General features: G+C 39.3%; 2 protein-coding genes across 7 annotated transcripts; both read left to right on the top strand.

The window, feature by feature from the left end:
• The first annotated feature begins 83 nt into the window (after positions 1-83).
• LOC129587140 (SOSS complex subunit B1-like) lies at positions 84-1,729 on the top strand. 4 transcript variants are annotated; one of them, XM_055480759.1, is made up of 3 exons: positions 84-199; positions 281-500; positions 636-1,729. In XM_055480759.1, the coding sequence occupies exon 3, from the start codon at positions 643-645 to the stop codon at positions 1,261-1,263; it is 621 nt and encodes a 206-aa protein (XP_055336734.1). In that variant the 5' UTR covers positions 84-199; positions 281-500; positions 636-642; the 3' UTR covers positions 1,264-1,729. The 4 variants fall into 4 exon arrangements, with proteins under 4 accessions (XP_055336734.1, XP_055336726.1, XP_055336741.1 ...); XM_055480774.1 differs by having other exon boundaries at positions 93-199; positions 330-500; XM_055480751.1 differs by having other exon boundaries at positions 90-500.
• Positions 1,730-5,739: 4,010 nt separating this feature from the next.
• LOC129583041 (cyclin-dependent kinase 14-like) lies at positions 5,740-13,789 on the top strand. 3 transcript variants are annotated; one of them, XM_055474734.1, is made up of 16 exons: positions 5,740-5,942; positions 6,148-6,604; positions 8,006-8,076; positions 8,892-9,509; positions 9,582-9,676; positions 10,171-10,250; positions 10,365-10,459; positions 10,666-10,728; positions 10,800-10,861; positions 11,424-11,485; positions 11,583-11,630; positions 11,872-11,944; positions 12,718-12,811; positions 12,875-13,036; positions 13,252-13,342; positions 13,424-13,789. In XM_055474734.1, the coding sequence occupies exons 2-16, from the start codon at positions 6,391-6,393 to the stop codon at positions 13,480-13,482; spliced, it is 1,887 nt and encodes a 628-aa protein (XP_055330709.1). In that variant the 5' UTR covers positions 5,740-5,942; positions 6,148-6,390; the 3' UTR covers positions 13,483-13,789. The 3 variants fall into 3 exon arrangements, with proteins under 3 accessions (XP_055330709.1, XP_055330725.1, XP_055330717.1); XM_055474750.1 differs by lacking the exon at positions 5,740-5,942 and adding an exon at positions 5,943-6,079; XM_055474742.1 differs by lacking the exon at positions 5,740-5,942 and adding an exon at positions 5,949-6,084.
• The last annotated feature ends 5,320 nt before the right edge of the window (positions 13,790-19,109 follow it).

Below are 19,109 nucleotides of genomic sequence, written 5' to 3'. Positions count from 1 at the left end.
CTCCGAGCTTTCCTACCAGTTCACTTGTGCCTGGGTAAAACTGGCGGTGAATGGGTGCAGAATCATTCACGAGAAAAGCAGTCAAAAGCTTTCTGGTTTTCAAAAAGGAAACTGAAAACATTTTTCGTTCCCAAAAACGGTTTTCATTGTTCCCAGTTCCCACTAGGGTAGTACTCATTGTTTTCATTAGGAATACGAGGTACCGGTACCGGTATAATCTTACTCATAATAATTAATAGTAGCTGTTTTTCATAAATTCATTTGCTTGTACGCCTTGTAGTGCGCTTAGGCAGACTACCAGTGTTACTCTCCAATGTTGTTGTTGTCAGTACCTGGCTGATTTTTTCCTCCTTCCCCCCACCTTGTCTCCCCCTTTCGAGTTGTGATGATTTATTTATTTTGTTGGAGGACTGGTGGCGACTGCGAGGAGAGTTTATAACACGGTGCAAACATTCCTGGCCAAACGGCGAAGGAATTGCGTTTATCCGGACCGCGAAAAAGTAAGCGAGAAGCCGTAGTAAAGCGAATCGTAAATACTTGAAGCACGAATACAAGTTAAACAGCACCGAACAGTTTCGAACAAATGCATCTTTTAAATTCTTATCAGAAGTGTTCTGAATTTTTCCCGCGCGCAGCGCATGAATGTCGAATCCACCATGGACAAATCACCTGCCAATCCGCGAGTTGAAAGCGGGGATGAAAAACACCAACACGGAATTTATGGTGCTGGAGCAGATCGGTATGAACCACACGAAGGACGGCGCCAATGTTTGGGTATTCAAAGTGGCTGACATTAGCGGCGCCATTAACCTGGCCGTAATCGGCGACAACGGAAAATGTCTCCGACCAGGAGATATCTGTCGAGTGTACAACGGCTTTGCTACGGTTTTTAAGGGAGCGCTGACGTTCTACGTTGGCAAAGGCGGACAGCTGAGGAAAACGGGGGAGTTTTGTTTTCCCATCTGCGAGGAGCCCAATATGAGCATGGTAAAGATGATCGATCCCTCTGCTGCGCACAGCAAAGAGGCTCGTGGGCCATCGCAAGGATCGCGCAACCCGTCATCCTCGCACCACACTGCACCGAAACCCACCGCAACGCGTCCAGCAGGACTGCATTTACTGGCTATGCCGCAGACTGAGCAGGCTAGTTCATCGCAAGCCAGTCCGGAAATTTTTGGTTCCTCATCACGGCATGAACATTCTGCGGCACATCAGCATCCTGAACCTGGTGGAAGTCGTTCGAAAAATCATTCGTCCACTTAGTTTCGTTACCTGGTATGTTCCAGCGAAATCTCACGCTAATGACTTATTTCTTACAGTATTAAGCTTTCACCAAATTTCAACCTCTCCAAAGATATACGACACCCATGCATCCATGGTCCTTGTATTCATGACGTTTTGTTTTTATACAGTTTGAGTTCACTGAAATGCTACTAATTTTTTCGCTTTTTCTGTGTCATGTGTTTACATGTGTCATGTGTATGCGAATTACCACGAGACACGAACCAGACTCATTGCGATAATGGGATTCGTCATCGTTCGCGTTCAAGTTAGTAAATCATAATTTTTAATTGTTGTTAATATTTTTTAAGAATGCGTTGTTGTTAATGTACAAGTGCTGCTGCAACTTCCTCTACGATTTTGAGATAATATAGTTTAACGCTTGTTAGCAGATGCTGCTCCGAAACGACATAATTTGTAGGGAAATGAGTACGCATTCATAATAAAGTTATGGTTTGTCAAAGTACTTTCTAACCGCTCACAATCAGATCACGCGTGTTTCAGGTTGCTCGCGCTTCAGTTGCACTGTGTAATGCATAAAGTTTAAAACGAGAAAAATATCAAAACTTTAATAATATTAGCATGTAGCGTACGAATTACTGGCGCAAATATAACAGTATTGCACTTTCGTACCACTTAAAAAATCGTAAATAAAACGCGGCATCCATCCTGGGAACGGCACCAGCCACGGCTAATTTAGATCAAATGTTCTCAGTAATTCGGCCGCCTGTTTCCGCTGTTTGTTAAATTCGTAATGTAATGTTTCTTTTGTGGATACCAGATTACTTTGTATTCGCTCATCAATAAAAGAAAAATACTTGCTATCTGTACAGAATAAACTACTACCTAAATTTATATCACATTTAAAATAATTCGAATAAGTTTTATATTGGTGCAGAAAAAGCAAAACGCCCATTTGGCCGGACCGTCGACATAAAGTCATATTTTGCGGCAGGTTCATTTGAACCGTGACAGGTTCTTATATGCGGTATACGACTAGAATCAGTCGTAGCATATATGAAACTGTAGTTTCGGTTTTTGGTCTTCGATATCCGTGTGTAAACAAAAAAAAATTTTGGCGCCCGTAGAGTACGGAAGGGTCCGGCCGGTTGAAGGAAGCGGTGGGGCCTAACAGTCATGTGACACGAGTCATGTGACATGAGTCGAGTAACGATGCGTGAAAGTTGTAGATGGCGTTGTTAGCTCGGCATCTTTTTTAGTTTACATTATGTGTGTGCTCCTACATTATATAGGAGCACATTGCATCGGTTCTTGGAGGAGAAAAACGGAATTGTAGTATCCAAACAAACGTAATTCAATATGCTCCTGCAATGTGCTCCTACATATGTAAGAGCACCTCGCAATGTGCTCCTACATATATGTGCTCCTACATATGTAGGAGCACATTGCAATGTGCTCCTACATATGTAGGAGCACATTGCAATATGCTCCTACATAATGTAGGAGTACATTGCAGGAGCATATTGTCTGTGGAGATTATAAGAGGTAGGAATATAAAGTGCTGAATAAGGAATTTAATAATATAGTAAATTATATCAAAGGTGATATGTTTGACGAAAAGTGATAATGAAGAAAGAGTGCACTAATCCAGTGTAGGGAAGAAAGGTTCTACATTGAATTAGGGTGAAGGAAGTGGGAGTTTTACTGTAGTATGGTATAAATATATTCGACTTTCTGGTTGTTCGTATTTGAGTGTTTAATGAAGTGTTACAGGAAGTGGAGTGTGTTGCGGATTGTAGATGGTGATGGATTGTTGTGGAAAATTCAAGAAATTTCGAGAAAGTTGAATGTTTAATGGAGCAGACTATTATGCTTTGCTCTGATAGTCTTGGTTGTGTAGGAACAGGTGGTTTGTATATCGGAAGTAGGTTGGTAGGTACATTAAAAGGTTGTTCGAGAAAACGTATAGTTTAATTGGTTTGTTGACTGGATTTTTTGAGTTCGGTGGGTATATAAGAAGTTGAGGAATCTTGTGTTGGAGTTATTATGGAGTGGGCGAAGCATATGGAGTGAGCAAAATGTTTTTCTTATTGGTTATTTTTTGGTGGCCGGTGTGGATTTGTGAATACTTACTGATTCAGGTTGCTGTCTTTTGTTTGGCTTTGGTAAGTCTTTTTTGGTTGAGTATGGTTGAGTAAGTTTTCTTTCATACATTATTTTCGCTTAAGAATTCTTTTTTTAATAAAATAATGGAAGGTGGTTGTGATCGTAAGAAATACATGCGTGAGTATATGCGTGATTATAGAAAGAAACGCAAAATAGAAACTGATGGTAATTGTAGCAATGAGGATAATGTAGGAAGTGGTGATGATGGTAGATATGAGAATGTAAAAGTTAGAAACAAAAATGTAATCAGAATACTAAAGGTGGTGCGTTTTCTGGTATGTTTGGAAAAAGTTATTGGAGAAAGGTCATGGTTGCTCATTGCCGTGCGATTGTTGCAATATTTTAGTTGCATCTGATTTGAATGGTGATAATTCAGGAATGTTACATAGTGATTTAAAAGCTGATGCTAGACTATGTGCAGGATGTATGACTTTACGTAAGCATAAAAATTTTAATTTTTGTGTTTACGATTTACGGCAAAATTGTTTAGATATTGGTTGAGAAAATTGGTTAAATAATCTTGGTTACATGGAAGTCCAGGCAGTGCGTTTAGTACAGCCTTTTTCGACAATATTGCATTTGAAAAATAGCTTAACAAAATGTGTAGGGCAATTCTTTCATGTAACTAGTGATCCTAGTGAAAATTTCGAATGTTTGCTACCACGACCGGCTACAGATTGTTTATTAGCTGTATGTCAGGCTAAAAAAATGATTTTGATCATTGTAGTCGAAAAGTCATTTATTCTGTTGATTTTAATATTGTCTATAAGGCGCTTGATTTTTTTATTTCTAATAACGGGTTTTTTGATTTCGGAATTAATCTGGGACTGGAAATCACAAACTGGATTAGAAGAAAAAAGCGCATCCTAATCTATTTCCGTTTGGTTATGGTGGTTTAACTGATGATCGGCCTTAAAGTATTTCTCCTGAAAAATATTTTAAACTGCGTCTTTTAAGTGCAGAGAATAGGTTTCAAAAAGATTGCTCATACGTTTTCGAGCTCTAAACCTTTATCAACGGGATCAGGTAGAACGGACGATTAATTATGTTCTTAAAAATGATAGTTTTTGTAAAGAGAAATGACAATTTTTGTAAAGGGAAAGATTTAGGTAATAAAATCGTTGCTAAGTTTTTATATCCAAAAATTTGAAAGGTTACGCGAGGTAGTCAAGCATATTACAATGGTGCAAAATGACATTTGCGGAGTATGGTAATGTGTAATGGTTGTCCGGATCTTTTCTAAGCATTACTTTACGATTTTGTCCTGAATTGTTGTGTTTTGCTGACCCTGTTGAGTTTACTTTTTTGTTTTTTAACTTTACATTTTCATGTCTAACATCATCACTACTTCATTATCTTCCTTGCTACAATTACCATCAGTTTCCATTTTGCGGTTTTTTTCTATAATCACGCACATACTCACGCATGTATTTCTTGCGATCACAACCAGTTTCCATTATTTTATTAAAAAACCAATACTTAAAAGAAACTATCTATGAAAGAAAACTTACTAAATTATACTCAACCTAAAACGACCAAAGCCAAACAAAACGCAACAAAATAAATCAGTACGCTTCCGAAATTCTAAACCGGCCATCAGAAAATAACCAAAAAGAAAATCATTTTCCTCACTGCATATGTTTCGTCAAATCCATAATAACTCAAACACAACTTTCCTCAACTTCTAATATACCCACCGAACTCAAGAAATCCAGTCAACAAACCAATTAAACCAAACATTTTCACGAACAATCTTTAATGTACGTCCCAGCCTACATCCGATATACAAACCACCCGTTACTACACATCCAAGACTATCAGTGCAAGAAATAATAGTTCGCTCCATTAAGCAATCAACTTTCTTGACTACACATATTACTACTACCAAAATGACTGCGTAAACCTACGGAAAGTTACTGACTAAATGCGCAATTTTCAAGTTCCCAACTGTAGTAAAGGAACACCCACAACCTCTCATGTTTTTCATGCACTCACAAAATTCTTTCCCCTACTATTATTATTCCTTTTATATACACAAATCCGAAATTATTTTAAATCCCAGTATTCCTCTTTCTTATACCGAAGCTGCCGCTACACAATCGAGAGATTGTCCACGTAGTGTATTATGTAAACTGCACTTCAATCGTACCGCCTGTATTGTATTTATAATACGGCGCGAAGGGTATAGTAAAAGTACGTACTGCATGTACTAGTACAATTGGCTAAATTCGTACGTAATCAACTCTGTACTCGGCTCATGCACCGACTCAACTGCACTGAGTCCAATCACTAGAATCGAAATATCGGCCAATGAATGAGTCGAAAATCTGCGAGGTGAAGTAAGGCCATTCTTTCGATCGTATCAGTCCGACATTCTGAAAATCCGCTGCGCTCAGTGGTGGTTGACTGGTTGTTGTGGTTTGCAGGAAATTACAGGTTGTTGTTTACGCAAATCCAGAATTACATATTTTGCTTGCTCCTGGCACAAAGGACGCTGCTACTGGAATAATTAACTCATCGGATACTCGCAGACGGTATTTTTATTTGATTTGCGGTTTTACTCGGATACGGTGTATTTTCGGTTTTCCTTTTTGCTATTAATGGTGGTCTTCAGTTCATGGCGTCGATTTAACTATGGTGTCACATTCCAGTAGAATTAATTTTAAATTCAGTTAAGTACGTATTTAAAATGAGTTAAGGTACTGTGTTACTGGTTAAATAAATTTGTGATGTTTGCAGAACTAACCCTGTTGCCGTATTATATCTGGACCCGCAGCATATATGTTCGCGCATCAAAATGTAATTTAAATACGCAATGTGAAATATTTTGAATTATGGGAAAGTGGAGATGTGTTTTGCTGGAATCTGTTCAGCTTATCAGTTCCCATTGCGGTCAAGAAGGCCAAACTTGCAGGCTTATCGCGCATGGATTTATGAGCATCAAATTTTTACGGTACTCTAAAGGATAACACAAATCAGCTTATGCAGTCGGCGGCTGCAGCTTTTCCGTCCGAAATCCATGAACCAAATGTGCCTAAAGGATCTGATGCTGCCATTTTGAACCCGTCCGCGTTTTCGGATATTACGGAAATGAAATCAAATCCTGCAGCACAGCCCGTCCATGTTCGAAACCAGAGTGTGGAAAATCCGCTCTTACGGTTCAAACGCCAGTTAAGTGCGAGCTGGAACAGATTCGGTAAGGATTTTCAGTTTTTTCTGCTTTCAAAGAACATTTATTTAGGCAGAGCAGAGTTAAACTTTCGAAATCTGTTATGTGCAAAATCCGAATTAAGATCTCGATGCCCGGTATTGAAATTCGTATCAAAATCGAATTACTTTGGTTAGATTTTTTCCGTTGTTCTAGTGCTTATTATTTCTCCGTCTGGCCTGCATTATTCTTCAGTAGTCTCAGTTGTTTTAACTTTGCCGAATAAGTTTAAATCCTGGTGATACCAACCCGATCGTATATAGCTGCTGGCAGCAATGGAAGCACGAGCACAACTTCTTTTTTGAAATTCATATTTTGTTGTTAGCTTTCCCCCCAAAGCGTACGGCATTCGCTAATTGACTCGATTTATCGTGACGGATAGCGTAATTATTTTGTTTACATGATTTCAATGGTAGCTGGTTTTTGGATTGCTTGTATTCCATAAAAGTCACGTCCGTAAAAATGAATACGCAGAACCTGTATTATAGTGTGGTCTTTCAAGTCAGTAGTATTAATGGTAAGTATTAACTAGTAAGTACGTAGTTTTACGGAGTTGTTCGAAGGTGCGGTTTTCGCTTGCAGTGACGAATTTTAGTTAACTGAAGTTTAGTACTTAATTTCTAGAATTCGTTAACAGTTAGCACCTTCGGTATTCCTGCATATGTAACAAAATAATTATAATCTCGCCCACACTGTATTTATGACAGCAGAACGCTGCAAACCATAATGTAAATGTAGTTTACTAATTATTTATCGTAATTAATCACTTCTTTGCAAGAAAAAGCTTTATCATTGCTTTGCATTACGCATTATGCCGTTTTTAAAAAAATAATTATTCTGAACTAATTTCCCGTGTCTGCGTTGACATTATACATTCCTTACTGTTTTGAATGAGCCAGCAAAACTTTCTTGTAGAATTTTGAAGGCAAAGCCGGTATAATAGCGAGGTACAACATTGTAAAGTTCTCTTTTCAGTAAAAATATGTTATCGTGTACAGTATATCAGCTCTTAACATATTACTAGCTTCTTAATTAATTAAATTGAATGGCTGTTTTATCTACAGTGTAATACCAATAATTGTACAACGGAATCTTGAAGATACCATATTTAGGCCGATCTGGTACACTTCTGTCTTATGCTTTTACCCAGTCGATAAGTAATCGGAAGTTATCTTTACTTACCAAGCAAATAAGGATACGAAGCCATGCCACTAAACTATAAGGTCAACAAGTATTTTCTTATAACAAAATTTGTTAAAATATTTTTATTTTTTATAGTTGTGTGGAAGCGTAGCGTTTTTTTAATTAGGTGTTTGAAGCACTGTAAAATGATACTAGTGAGATACCGTAAATAAACAATTCTTTATTGTGCATTTTGTTTGATTTCAGTTCTTAATGGAAAGGATCGTCGGAACGGAAAGAGTGCATCATCTCCGCTAGCACGAAATCGTCCATTAAAGGTGCATAATGTTTTAATCTCTTATTTACGTACATAGGATTTGGGTTAGTTTCTTCTTAAGGAATGTTCGTATCATTACGCACGAGATGAACCCTTCGTGCTTAATCTGCTTAGGTAAACAAAGCATTGACTTTCACATCAGGCAACTGTATCGCCAACATTGAAAAGTCTGCCATGCTGATTTATCGGTGTTTTCGTTCAAGCAAGGCTGTGTGGTAGTGCAGGTGCAAAGAGTATTTACCGGTGGGAACCGGTTAGTTTTTTCCCGCATAGGAAATCATTACTACCCCTACCTAGTAAAAATCTGGTGATGTCATAAGGGTGTTAATAACACTGGAATTTTTCGTACGGAGCAGTTATGCCGTGTATATGACATTTAATGACAATAGTCTCGCAAAATCAAAATCATTCTATCATTTTTCGGTGGTGTTTTTCGAGAAATAATTAAGCCGTTGATGTTGTATGAATTAAGTTTATCATCCGGAAGCAGCTTGTGCTGCTCGAATGCTTATCGGCAATTTGTATTGTCTGTGAACGAACGTTTCGCATGAAAGGATTTTACGACAGGGCCCTTAATCAGTTCGTGATCAAGACACCGTTTCTTGGACATAGAAGCACAGCTGGATCTTAGCCTGCGTAATGAGGCATCATTACCATCACAGCGTTATGAAATTGTTCTAATGATTTTATCCGATTTATTCACTTTCTAAAAAGTTGTGTCAAGACCTTTTTTCTTGTAAAATTGGCACATTTGCCGATCAGTGGCAATTATTTTGAAATTTCTTCGAGATTGTGTGATTATATTTCTGTCTGTAGGGTATTCACGAGAGTCTTTCAATAAGCGAAACAAGATCAGACAGCCGATTTCATAGCCCAACTGATTATAATTTCCTGAAACCGGAAGGGCACAACGGCATCCATGGTGTGCCGAAATCCTCGAGCGATTTCGTACTGGTCGAGAATCGCAGCAACCGGAGCGGTACCGATGATAAAATTTCGGTGGGCTCACAGGACCGTCTGCGTTCGCCTTATCCCAAAAAGAAAAGTGGATGGAAAAGCTTTTCCAAGCTAACTCAAAACTCTCGCACACGCAGCGTCTCCCGTTTATTCAGTCGCAGTGAGCGAAGTGCCGAACTATCCGACGCACTTCCGACTAGTGAGCGGAAACTACGTCCTTCCAAAAGTTTGTTTAATTTTCGATTGTTCGGTGCATTATCCAATGATGCTGAGTCCCGAACGGATACACCAAATTATTCCTCCATCGCTCATTCACAAAGCCAGGTATTCACATCCGGCTACATATCGCAGTCAGAGGATGCCGGCCATGCCATTCCAGCCAAGCGCTTTCGTCCGCGGCCAAAGTCTGAGATCATTTGTGAATCGGATACAATCAATACGCAGGCTGCTTACAGCCGACGACGGTCTTTCACTCCGGTTAGGCAATCAATTTCCGTTATGAGCTATAAGGCTGATGGTTGTTTATATTGTGATGTATATGTTGTGTAGGAATCGCGACCTTTTACTACGACGTTGGATAGCTATATTAAATTGGATCAGTTGGGCGAAGGCAGTTATGCTATTGTTTACAAAGGATTCTCCGTGTACGTCCCTAATAATTGCATACATTTAGTCGATACCATATAATTTTTGTAGTGGACTGTGATTATGGGCTACAAAATTTCATTAACGTCAGTGCGTATTTGAACTCCTCATTAAAAAGAAATAGCAATCGATTTTTCCAGTTACCATAGATGCGCAAGTGTACGCACGAGTTCGGAATTTTACCGCCTATTGCCATCCCGTTGTTGCTCACTCTGGCAGTAATTATGCATTTATACTTATGTTTTTGTGTTTTTTCCATACACCGCCAATTTTGAAATTTTAGCTCGAATTTGATGGTATAATACGAGTTTCTGCAGTAATAATGATGATATTGGAGTTGCTTCTGATATTGCCATTTTGTCACGGGATGTTATAATTACACAGTGTGAAAAAAGGCTTGACAAGTATATAAGGATCATAAGGTTCACTATTACATAATGGTTTTGTAAATCCCAGTGTACAGTGTCGAGTTACTAGTTTTTTTGTGTTTCAGCCGTAATCACCAAATAGTGGCCCTTAAGGAAATCCGAATCAACCCTGAAGAAGGCACTCCATTCACAGCCATTCGAGAAGGTCGGTTGTTTAATGAGTGCTGGTTTGTCTGCTGGGGCATATGCTGCGACCATTAGGGTCGATAATTTGTTGCCGTTCAAATGATGGGGTCGGCAGTCTGGGATTGTTTTACAGCTTCCCTCTTGAAAGGACTGAAGCACGCAAACATTGTCACGTTGCATGACATAGTTCACACAAAAGAGACATTGACGTTTGTGTTTGAATTTGTGGTAAGTTTTAATTTAGATGGGACTATTTATCACCGAGCCAACTACTGTCGTAGACCAGACAATACTGTCTGTCCGGCATCTGATGATGACTGATGGTCTTCATCGGTTATCCTTCAGACAACATATGTAGTTTGCCGTTGCTCCTGCTTAAATACGTGTAAAGCTAGATAATTTTAAAAATGTTACTTTGTGTCATCCATCTGTAGCCTCACAATCTTGGCCAATATTTGGACAGGCACCCTGGAGGTTTACATTTGCACAACGCGAAAGTATGAACACGACAGAGGTCTACTTCCGTTGTCGCATGGCTGATGTTTGAGAGAATGCTTTTGTTTTGCAGTTGTTCTTGTTCCAGTTGCTCCGTGGTTTACAATACTGCCATATGCGGAAAATACTACACAGGTCAATGCCCAATACCTTACAGACTGTTTAGTATTGCGATAACCGGCTTGCATAATCTCAGAATATTTGACTTGATCACAGACCATTTGATTTCCCTAGAACAGCGTTTAAAAACTTGACCTTTTCGTCACGCTTAACATTCCGAAATGTCAACTGTTTTGATCCAAATTTCTTTTTGCAAATTTTTTCTGATGGTCATAGCCTTAACGAAACCTGTGTTGTATGCGTTCCCGTTATTTTTGTAGTTGTTATTTTTCTCATATCGGTTAATATGTTATTGTCAAAAAACCACTACCATAGCTTTATGGTTTTTCGGCTTCTGCATCTTGTAAAGTTAATGTTTAAGGGTGAACGGCGGCAAGTCCACACTGTCCTAGAGTTTTTTCATGTAGTAATCTTGTATCTTGAAATTTATAATTTGATGGATGCGTTGCATTAAAATTGTGGCAAGTTACTGTTACTCAGTCAGTATTCATCGTCCTTTCATCTGTTATTTTTTCATCGTACGCATTGTGTTTAAAAATATCCTCATTGTGCTTGAATAATCGTAATTTTGCAACAGGGATTTGAAACCTCAAAACCTACTGATTAACGACATCGGGGAACTGAAATTAGCCGACTTCGGTAAGCCAGTTTTATCCTGGTGTTTTCCCTTGTGCCCAGTGTGTCCTCGCAGATTATAGGTTATCCATGAGTGATCAAATTGTGCGTGGAATTGCAGGCTTGGCTCGGGCGAAATCCATTCCTTCGCACACGTATTCCCACGAAGGTTAGTTGAATAAGAAAACAGATGATCTGGCACGTATAATTGTACCATATCAGCTGTACTGCAATATTAAACTACACTATGCAGCCGCACTACTGTGCGCGTAGGGTGGGTATGTTTACGCAGATGGCATGCGACGGTTAAATAACGCTGTAGCCTTGGCTGTACTATACGCCGAGGTTAACTTAGGATGCATGTATCGTTTTGTAATGGTTGTCAATCTGGTTTCCTCTTCTTAATATAGTTGTGACGCTGTGGTATCGACCGCCGGACGTTCTTCTGGGCTCAACCGACTATTCCACTTCTCTGGACATGTGGTAAGCGTTGGTGTATTGCTGCTGCTGGAGTACATCCGCCTTGGTTGGCTCCGTTGCTTTTCAGTGACACAGGAAGCACTGTTAATCGATTTTAGCTGGGTTTATCCATTAAATTGTCTCATATCCGGTTAGATTTGCTTTCCGGCTTGTTGGAGCACGGACAATAACAATAAGCGTGTGGTGTTAGTTAACACGAGCGGCAATCCAATGCCATCGTCCTCCGCACGGCAGACGATAATTATTTTGATTACAAGCGTGATTCAGTCTTTTGTTGTCGTAATATAATCATGAAAGTAACTAATTATGACAAGGTACTCGTAGTATAAAATTGTTGACTTTCGTCTACGTATAATTTTAATATCTGTATCTCTAGCTGTTTGTAAATTTGCTCTTTATTAATTAATTTTTTCTTGATGTAAAATCCAAGTACTTCAGGAAAGTACGAAAATTTTCATTCGAATATAAAATATCTGGGCACTATTTTATTTTAACTTGATGGCGAAACAATTGGTGGGAAGCTGGGAACAGCTGTTGGGAAATTGAGAGTAAAAAATAATTGCAGTACTATACTTACTTATACCTCGCACAACGGCTCAGTAATAATATTGCACGTACTTATTGTTGTGCTAAATCATTAATGTACGGTACTAAAGTAAACTTAGTAAATTTACAATACATACTTAGTTGCTTGAGATGGGGTATTTGATCACGTTATGCTTTCATCTGTTTTCCTGAAAGCCGTAGTTAACGACCCGTGTTGATTAACGTTGCAGGGGCGTAGGCTGTATTTTTGTGGAACTCGTGACTGGTTTACCGGCGTTTCCGGGAGCAAAGGAAGCTGATGACCAAATCGATCAAATCTTTAGGGTGAGATTGTTAAATGCGTGAGAAGCGGGATTACGTAAGCTGAGATCGTAATTATGACTGCAGGTTCTGGGAACAATCAACGAGCAGATCTGGCCTCCCGTACAAAATTTATCGGGATATCAGCCGATGTATCTGAATCGATATGAGCCAGTATCACTTCACGATGCATTTCCACGTTTTCTTACGGATCCCGTTGCGGAAGAAATTGCAGTCGCCTTCCTGCAGGTAAAACATGGATAATTATAGAAAAGTTTTTTGTTGTGAAATTAGCGTTTGTTGCGGCAGTTTGGTGTGTAGTATTAGTATGTATGGTATCTGCACGAAGTATCTGTTTTTTCCTCGTATCACTAATTTCCATACACTGCTTGGCACATTTGTTTTGAAGGTTTCTAGTGGTTTTTGGGAATCGCTAGTTTATTAATGTGATTACAAATTTACAGCTGAATCCGGACAAACGTATTTCGGCATACAATGCTCTTCGTCATCATTATTTCGCGGATCTGCCAACAGATTTGCTCACTCTCCCTCCAGGTTGGATGAATTATTCTTTTCATGGTTTCTTGTTTTGGAAATTATATACACTGGCATTCATAGAAATGCGGTATTTTTCAGATGAGTCAATATTTGCGTACCCAGGAATAGGGCTCGTTCAGGATGCCAAGAGAAAATAAATTCTTGCGTAACGCATTCCTGTTTTGTAATTAACCAGTGCTGCAGTGATTTCGATTTGATGGATGTCCTGCTAGTTTGCCAGTGGGATCCAGGACGCAGTACAAAGAATCTAACCGATATGTAACATTCTTGTTTGTTTGATGTTTCTTTTATTTTGACATGTTCTAGTCTTTCTGCGTTCCTCTGGAGCTGCTTGCTTTGTTAGTTGTTTTAGAATGTTGTATGCGTCACAGTATTGTCGTGACCTTATGAGGAGCACGAGGGGATTGTTGTTCTTTGAGGTGGCGATGAAAATAATGTTTGCTGGGTCTGGGTAAATATCGAACTAGTCTTTTCTGCAAAGTAATTTTGATATGCTGGCCTCTGCACTTACCTGTATATTACACTGTGCCCCTTATTTGTTAATATGCTATTTCGTGAAGTTATTCGATGGTAAAGCAGTATTGTCAAAACAGTCGCATATCTATAGATACGGTAGATCTAAGCACTGTTGCAAAAAAGATCGTGCAGCCTCAGGTGTTTTACCATAAATACCACCCATAATGACCCATTGCAATATGTTTTTGGAAACTATTGTAGGAGATACAGTACTTAAAAAATGACTTTTCATGCTCCGGTAAATTATGGTTGGGTCGCTCCGCATATACTCGTATGTGAATTTTGGGAGTACTGATTGCCTAAATTCGTAGTATTTCGTACGGTAGTTGCATTCTGGTTCTTGATAAGAACATGTTTGGATAAAGCAAAAATTTACAGCTATCTCTACCAAAAAAGGTCACTAAAATAAAGTTCATGTCAGATAACTGCAGATATATGCACCGGCCGAGACCAAACACTCGAATGCCGAAATGTCATTATGCCGCAGTGATAGCTCAGCTCCAGATCCATAACACAACGTTCTCCATAACTCCGATTTCAACAAAATTTGAGATTAGCCATCGGTGACTTGACAATTGCATTGCAGCATAGCTTTTACTTTAAATTTTTTGCCCTGTGCAGATTACAAAGCACTTCGAAAATTGTTCATTTAATTTGATTTACCAATTCATTTAATTTATTTCACCAAGTCATTTAATTCATTCATTTAATTTCATTCATTTAATAAGGTGTGACTATTAATGCCACCCATAGTTACAGTGTTACACCCCTTTTGGTTATTGTCACTTTTACATGTAGAATTTTCCCCCCAGCGGATGTTTTCTCATTTTGTCCTTGCCACCACCAGCAGGAAAAGCTACCGTACCCAACGAAGCTTACTGACACTTGAGAGTAGCTAAAATGAGGTCTCATTTTCATGCTTTTTTGCTACGAAAGATGTAATACTTCCGCCGCGAATACGATAGCAAAATGCTGTAGTTCAAGCCGTCCTGCTGCTTTCGCCCTGGCGGAAACATAATTTGCGTTTTGTCGTTTCCGGTTGGCTCAATACTTTTCGTATCAGAAATGGAGATACCTAGCAGGAATCTAAGGTTTCGTTGCCAGAGCGGCAGAGCCGAGCCATAAATGAACAGCGGTCCTTCTTTGCATACAAGTAGCCCCACGCTGTACCACCGAAGTCTCCGCTCACCACCTTTCACCACCACTAGGCTGCGCACACCACTGTTCGCACCACGTTTTGTCTCGGGCCACCATTTTTGCGCCACCCCCATATATATTCAAAAATATCAGCAGTCTCGGGACACCACCTTATACTCGTAGTTTCGAAAACATACAGTGCTCGGTCGTATAAACGACTAACATGAGCTATGTTGTATTTTTCGTGTGTGTACAACTACGCGAAGTGCTTTACTTAAAATATGTTGTATCTTATAAATTACAATGTTTTGGGTTTTTCCATATAGCGCAAGGCAAATCTTTACGATACAGCATGCGTAATGCAAGTAAATATGCACAGAAAGTTCTTAAGTAAGCATAGCAAAGCAGGTGGTTGCTTGCTTTCGGCACGCAACCACCCGCAAGCAAAAAAGCTTGCGTTCGGCAAGTTTGTAAAACCGACAAATTTGTTAACTATAACGGAAGCGGAGGCAAACAAGTGGTATCAAAAAAGAGGAGCCAGGCCGCGAGACGAAAGAGCTGTCTTTTTTCCGCCCGTAATATCAATTAATAAATTTTGTTTTAAATAGTGGTGTGTAGAGACTGTGGTGGTGTGCACTCTGCCCTTGGTGGTGTCAGGAGATTTCGGTGGTTTTGTAAAAAAAAAATATTAAAAATTGGTGTGCGGAACCTGGCGGTGGTGTTTCGTGGTGTGCGGAGATTCTGGTGGTGAAACGTGATGTGCGGAGCCGCCTTCCCCATAAATAAATAACGGCATCGACGATCGGTGATTGTTTAACCCTTGGCTGAAAGGTCGGCTCAACAAAAAAGCATTGTAAAAATTGCCAAGGAGTGGCAATGGTCAAAAGTGCTGACAATAGCCTGAGTAAAGGGGTATTGATTTTTGTTTTCAAAAAGGAGTCCACACAAAACAACTGTTACGGCGGAGGGACAATGGCCGTTCGCAAATTACTTTCAGAACAACTCACAATAATACGTCCTATTTTTCCTTTAGCATGTTCTCGACCTTTTTTGTAAGTTATTACATTAATTTTTAATCGTCATTATTCATTTGTTTTTGGTGATGTGACGTTTGTTGATGACATTTGTGCTGCGCAGTTCGCACCGATATAATTACATTTTCTAGCATTCCACTGTCGTATCTGGCCGCCGTTGAAGTAAAGTTTACGCTAACGTTGCCATTTGCATTTTGTGAACGATTTTTTAAATTACTGCAAAATTTAAGGGTGACTTGCTTTCTCGCGGACTAGTCGCAATTCCCAATTATATTGTAAAAATAACGCGAACGTTTTGTGCAAATTTTATCTCAAAAACTGACGCCTGTATGAACTGTTGTGAAAAAACCGGGTTTATGAAACTGGTAATTTTGTTTAGTAATCCAGGTTACAAGGTGAAAGAATTCTTAACGAGTAGACTCTGGTCTTCGCGAAAAGGGACCAAGAAGATTGGGAAAAATGACAAAAATCGTTCGTGCAAACCTACACGAGAACAGATGTCAGAAATTGTCACTGATCTTTTCGGCAGTTTGATTGCAATCACTAAGAGTTATCTTGAATAGCCTAAATAAACCTGAATCTGAGCATTATTCCGAAAAATGTTGCCAACGCAGGGAATCGAATTCCCGTCCACCAGGCTTTACCGCGAAGCACTTACAGCTGCTGACGCCATCGGATTCAGCATGCTTTCAAACTGTTTCATGCGTGTTTGTTTTGCAGAAGAGTTGTTCGGACACAGTCCAACAGACTCGGGTAAGTACCGGTAAATCAGTAAATTCAAACTAGTACTACTGCAAGGTGACCTTGCAGGAGCCTATTGTATAAGTACGCGCAAAATTAATCACCTTTGTATTAAACTGAAAACTATTTCAGTGAGATCAGCAAATGCAACAATTAGTAAGCATTTAAAATAGGCGAAGGCTCCTCATATCACCTTTTACGACTTTTGACTCCGCATTAGAGCCCTGCACCGGACTGGTAAATCCGAACCGCTCCGAATCCACTCCGATTTTCGGATCGGATTGGACGGATTCCACCCTCGAAAATTCGGACTCGGAGTGGTTTCGGAGTTTATGTGCATCTGACCGGATCGGATTCGGATGCAATCAAGACTCCGAATTATCCGTAATAAATAATTATTACTAATTAATTTTTATTGAATTTCGCGCATCTTGCAAACAAAAAACTTCGTCAGCTTCGCGCTTCGCGCGAGGCTTCATTTGCGTTAACATACTGTGCCACAATGCCAAAGTATCTGTTTTGTTTCGTTAACTGTTATGAATTTCTTTCGCTTTCTCTTGCTAATTCCCTTGACAATTTTTAAAATTAGTGTTTTATGATTGCTGTGGTGGTATCATGGTATTAGTCGTTATGGTTTTACTAAATACTTTTTGTATTTTACTAATTACGCTCTCCAACATTGGTTTCACGGCTCAGACAATTTAACTGGTCACCGGTTTTCCATTTCTTATAGTTGTAGCGCTGGTAATTCGATTAGTACCGGTGATAACGGTAATAATAATATTGTATTTATATGTTAAACTAAGCCTAAAGAACAGGTTTGAATACATGAAACTGCCGTTTTTTACAGTTGCGGACGATTAGAAGTATCCCTTCCTCGTTTTTACCTTGGCTCTATTAGTGATCCGTGGGTAGAACCATACCAGACCTGTGCAGTTATGGAAAATTCACCCAGTGTTAGAGTTAGGAGTTACAGGGAGCGTGCGAGTTACGCTACGAGTTACGCTATTCACGCAAGTAAACCGAGTTTCGAGTTATTCAGGGAGTTACGCTACGATAGACAATACATACAAGTTTTGTGCGAGTTACGCTAGAGTTAAGTTTTCGGGGGGACGAGTTACGCTACAGAGTTACGTTATAACTCGATAACTCGAAAATAACTCGCGTTACGTTAAATAGTTAAAAATAACTGCACAGGTCTGAACCATACACAATAAAAAGATCTGATACAGATTTCTGACAGTGAGAATAGGTAGCTAACTCCCCGAAATCCTGCTACACTATAGTGTAGAGAAAAAGTTTAAATTTAAAAAATAAGTTTTTTTATAAAACCTCTAAAGTAACATATTTTACGCCCAAGAAAAGACCAAACTGTGAAGTCTGTCTTTTTACTATCGCCAAAATGGCCAACAAATTTTTTGATATACTGTAAAGTTAAGATGTGAAGTTAAGATTTAATACAGTACTGAGTCAGTACTGTATTAAATATTTTGGAAAAATTTTCGGAGCGGATCGGAGTGGGTTCGGAGTGGCCAAAAAATTTACGGATCGGATTGGTCGGAGTAAGATTTTTACAGTTCGGAGTCGGACTGGGTTCGGATAAATTTTTTTAAGTTTGGACCGGACTGGACGAAGTTTTCTAGTCCGTTGCAGGGCACTACTCCGCATATCACCATTTATTAGTAGTTAATATTTTTAAGTGTCTATCCACCTTTATTTAAATTTTAACATCGGAGATAACTAAATAATTCCGGCAATTTGATCTTATAACATTATTTCCTTTACTGCACTTCTTAGGCTTTAACTTTTATAAAACATCGTCTTTGAACTTAGGAAGCGCCGGGTCATAATTATACATATAAACCACGACTGTCCCTCTTTCCGCACTGCAGCACTCGGTTGTCGCCGGCACCTTTTGTTCCTTTCCGGTAGTTTACAATCTTACTGGCTTGTGAAGTTGGCTGAAAGGTCAGACTAGCGACAATATCTTATAAGAAGTAAAAAGGGGTGAAAGGGTGCAATAGTCAAAAAAGGTGCAAGGGGGTAACAGCAGCCATTTCCTACAGGAATTGTCAAAAGTGGTGTGCAAAAGATGGTATTAGGAGTCAAAGGTGGTAAAATGTGGTATTAGGAGCCACCGGCGGTACCGGTATAAAGGAGGTATGCGGAGCCTTTATCTTTAAGATAATATATATTATAGCGATAGAAATTCGATGTACCGCCAGTAGAAGTGTTAATTGCTTTTCTCTACTGATTATTGGTTGTTGTGTTATGAAGAGAAGAATCCTTATTTTCCTACATTTTACCGCCCGCATCTCACGGTCAGACACATCTTG

Source organism: Paramacrobiotus metropolitanus, unplaced genomic scaffold (genome assembly GCF_019649055.1).
Source record: "Paramacrobiotus metropolitanus isolate TYO unplaced genomic scaffold, Prichtersi_v1.0 Parri_scaffold0000002, whole genome shotgun sequence".
Classification (NCBI taxonomy): Eukaryota; Metazoa; Tardigrada; class Eutardigrada; order Parachela; family Macrobiotidae; genus Paramacrobiotus; species Paramacrobiotus metropolitanus.
The sequence above is the reverse complement of the archived record's forward strand: the minus strand, read 5'-3'. Positions and strand labels throughout refer to the sequence as shown.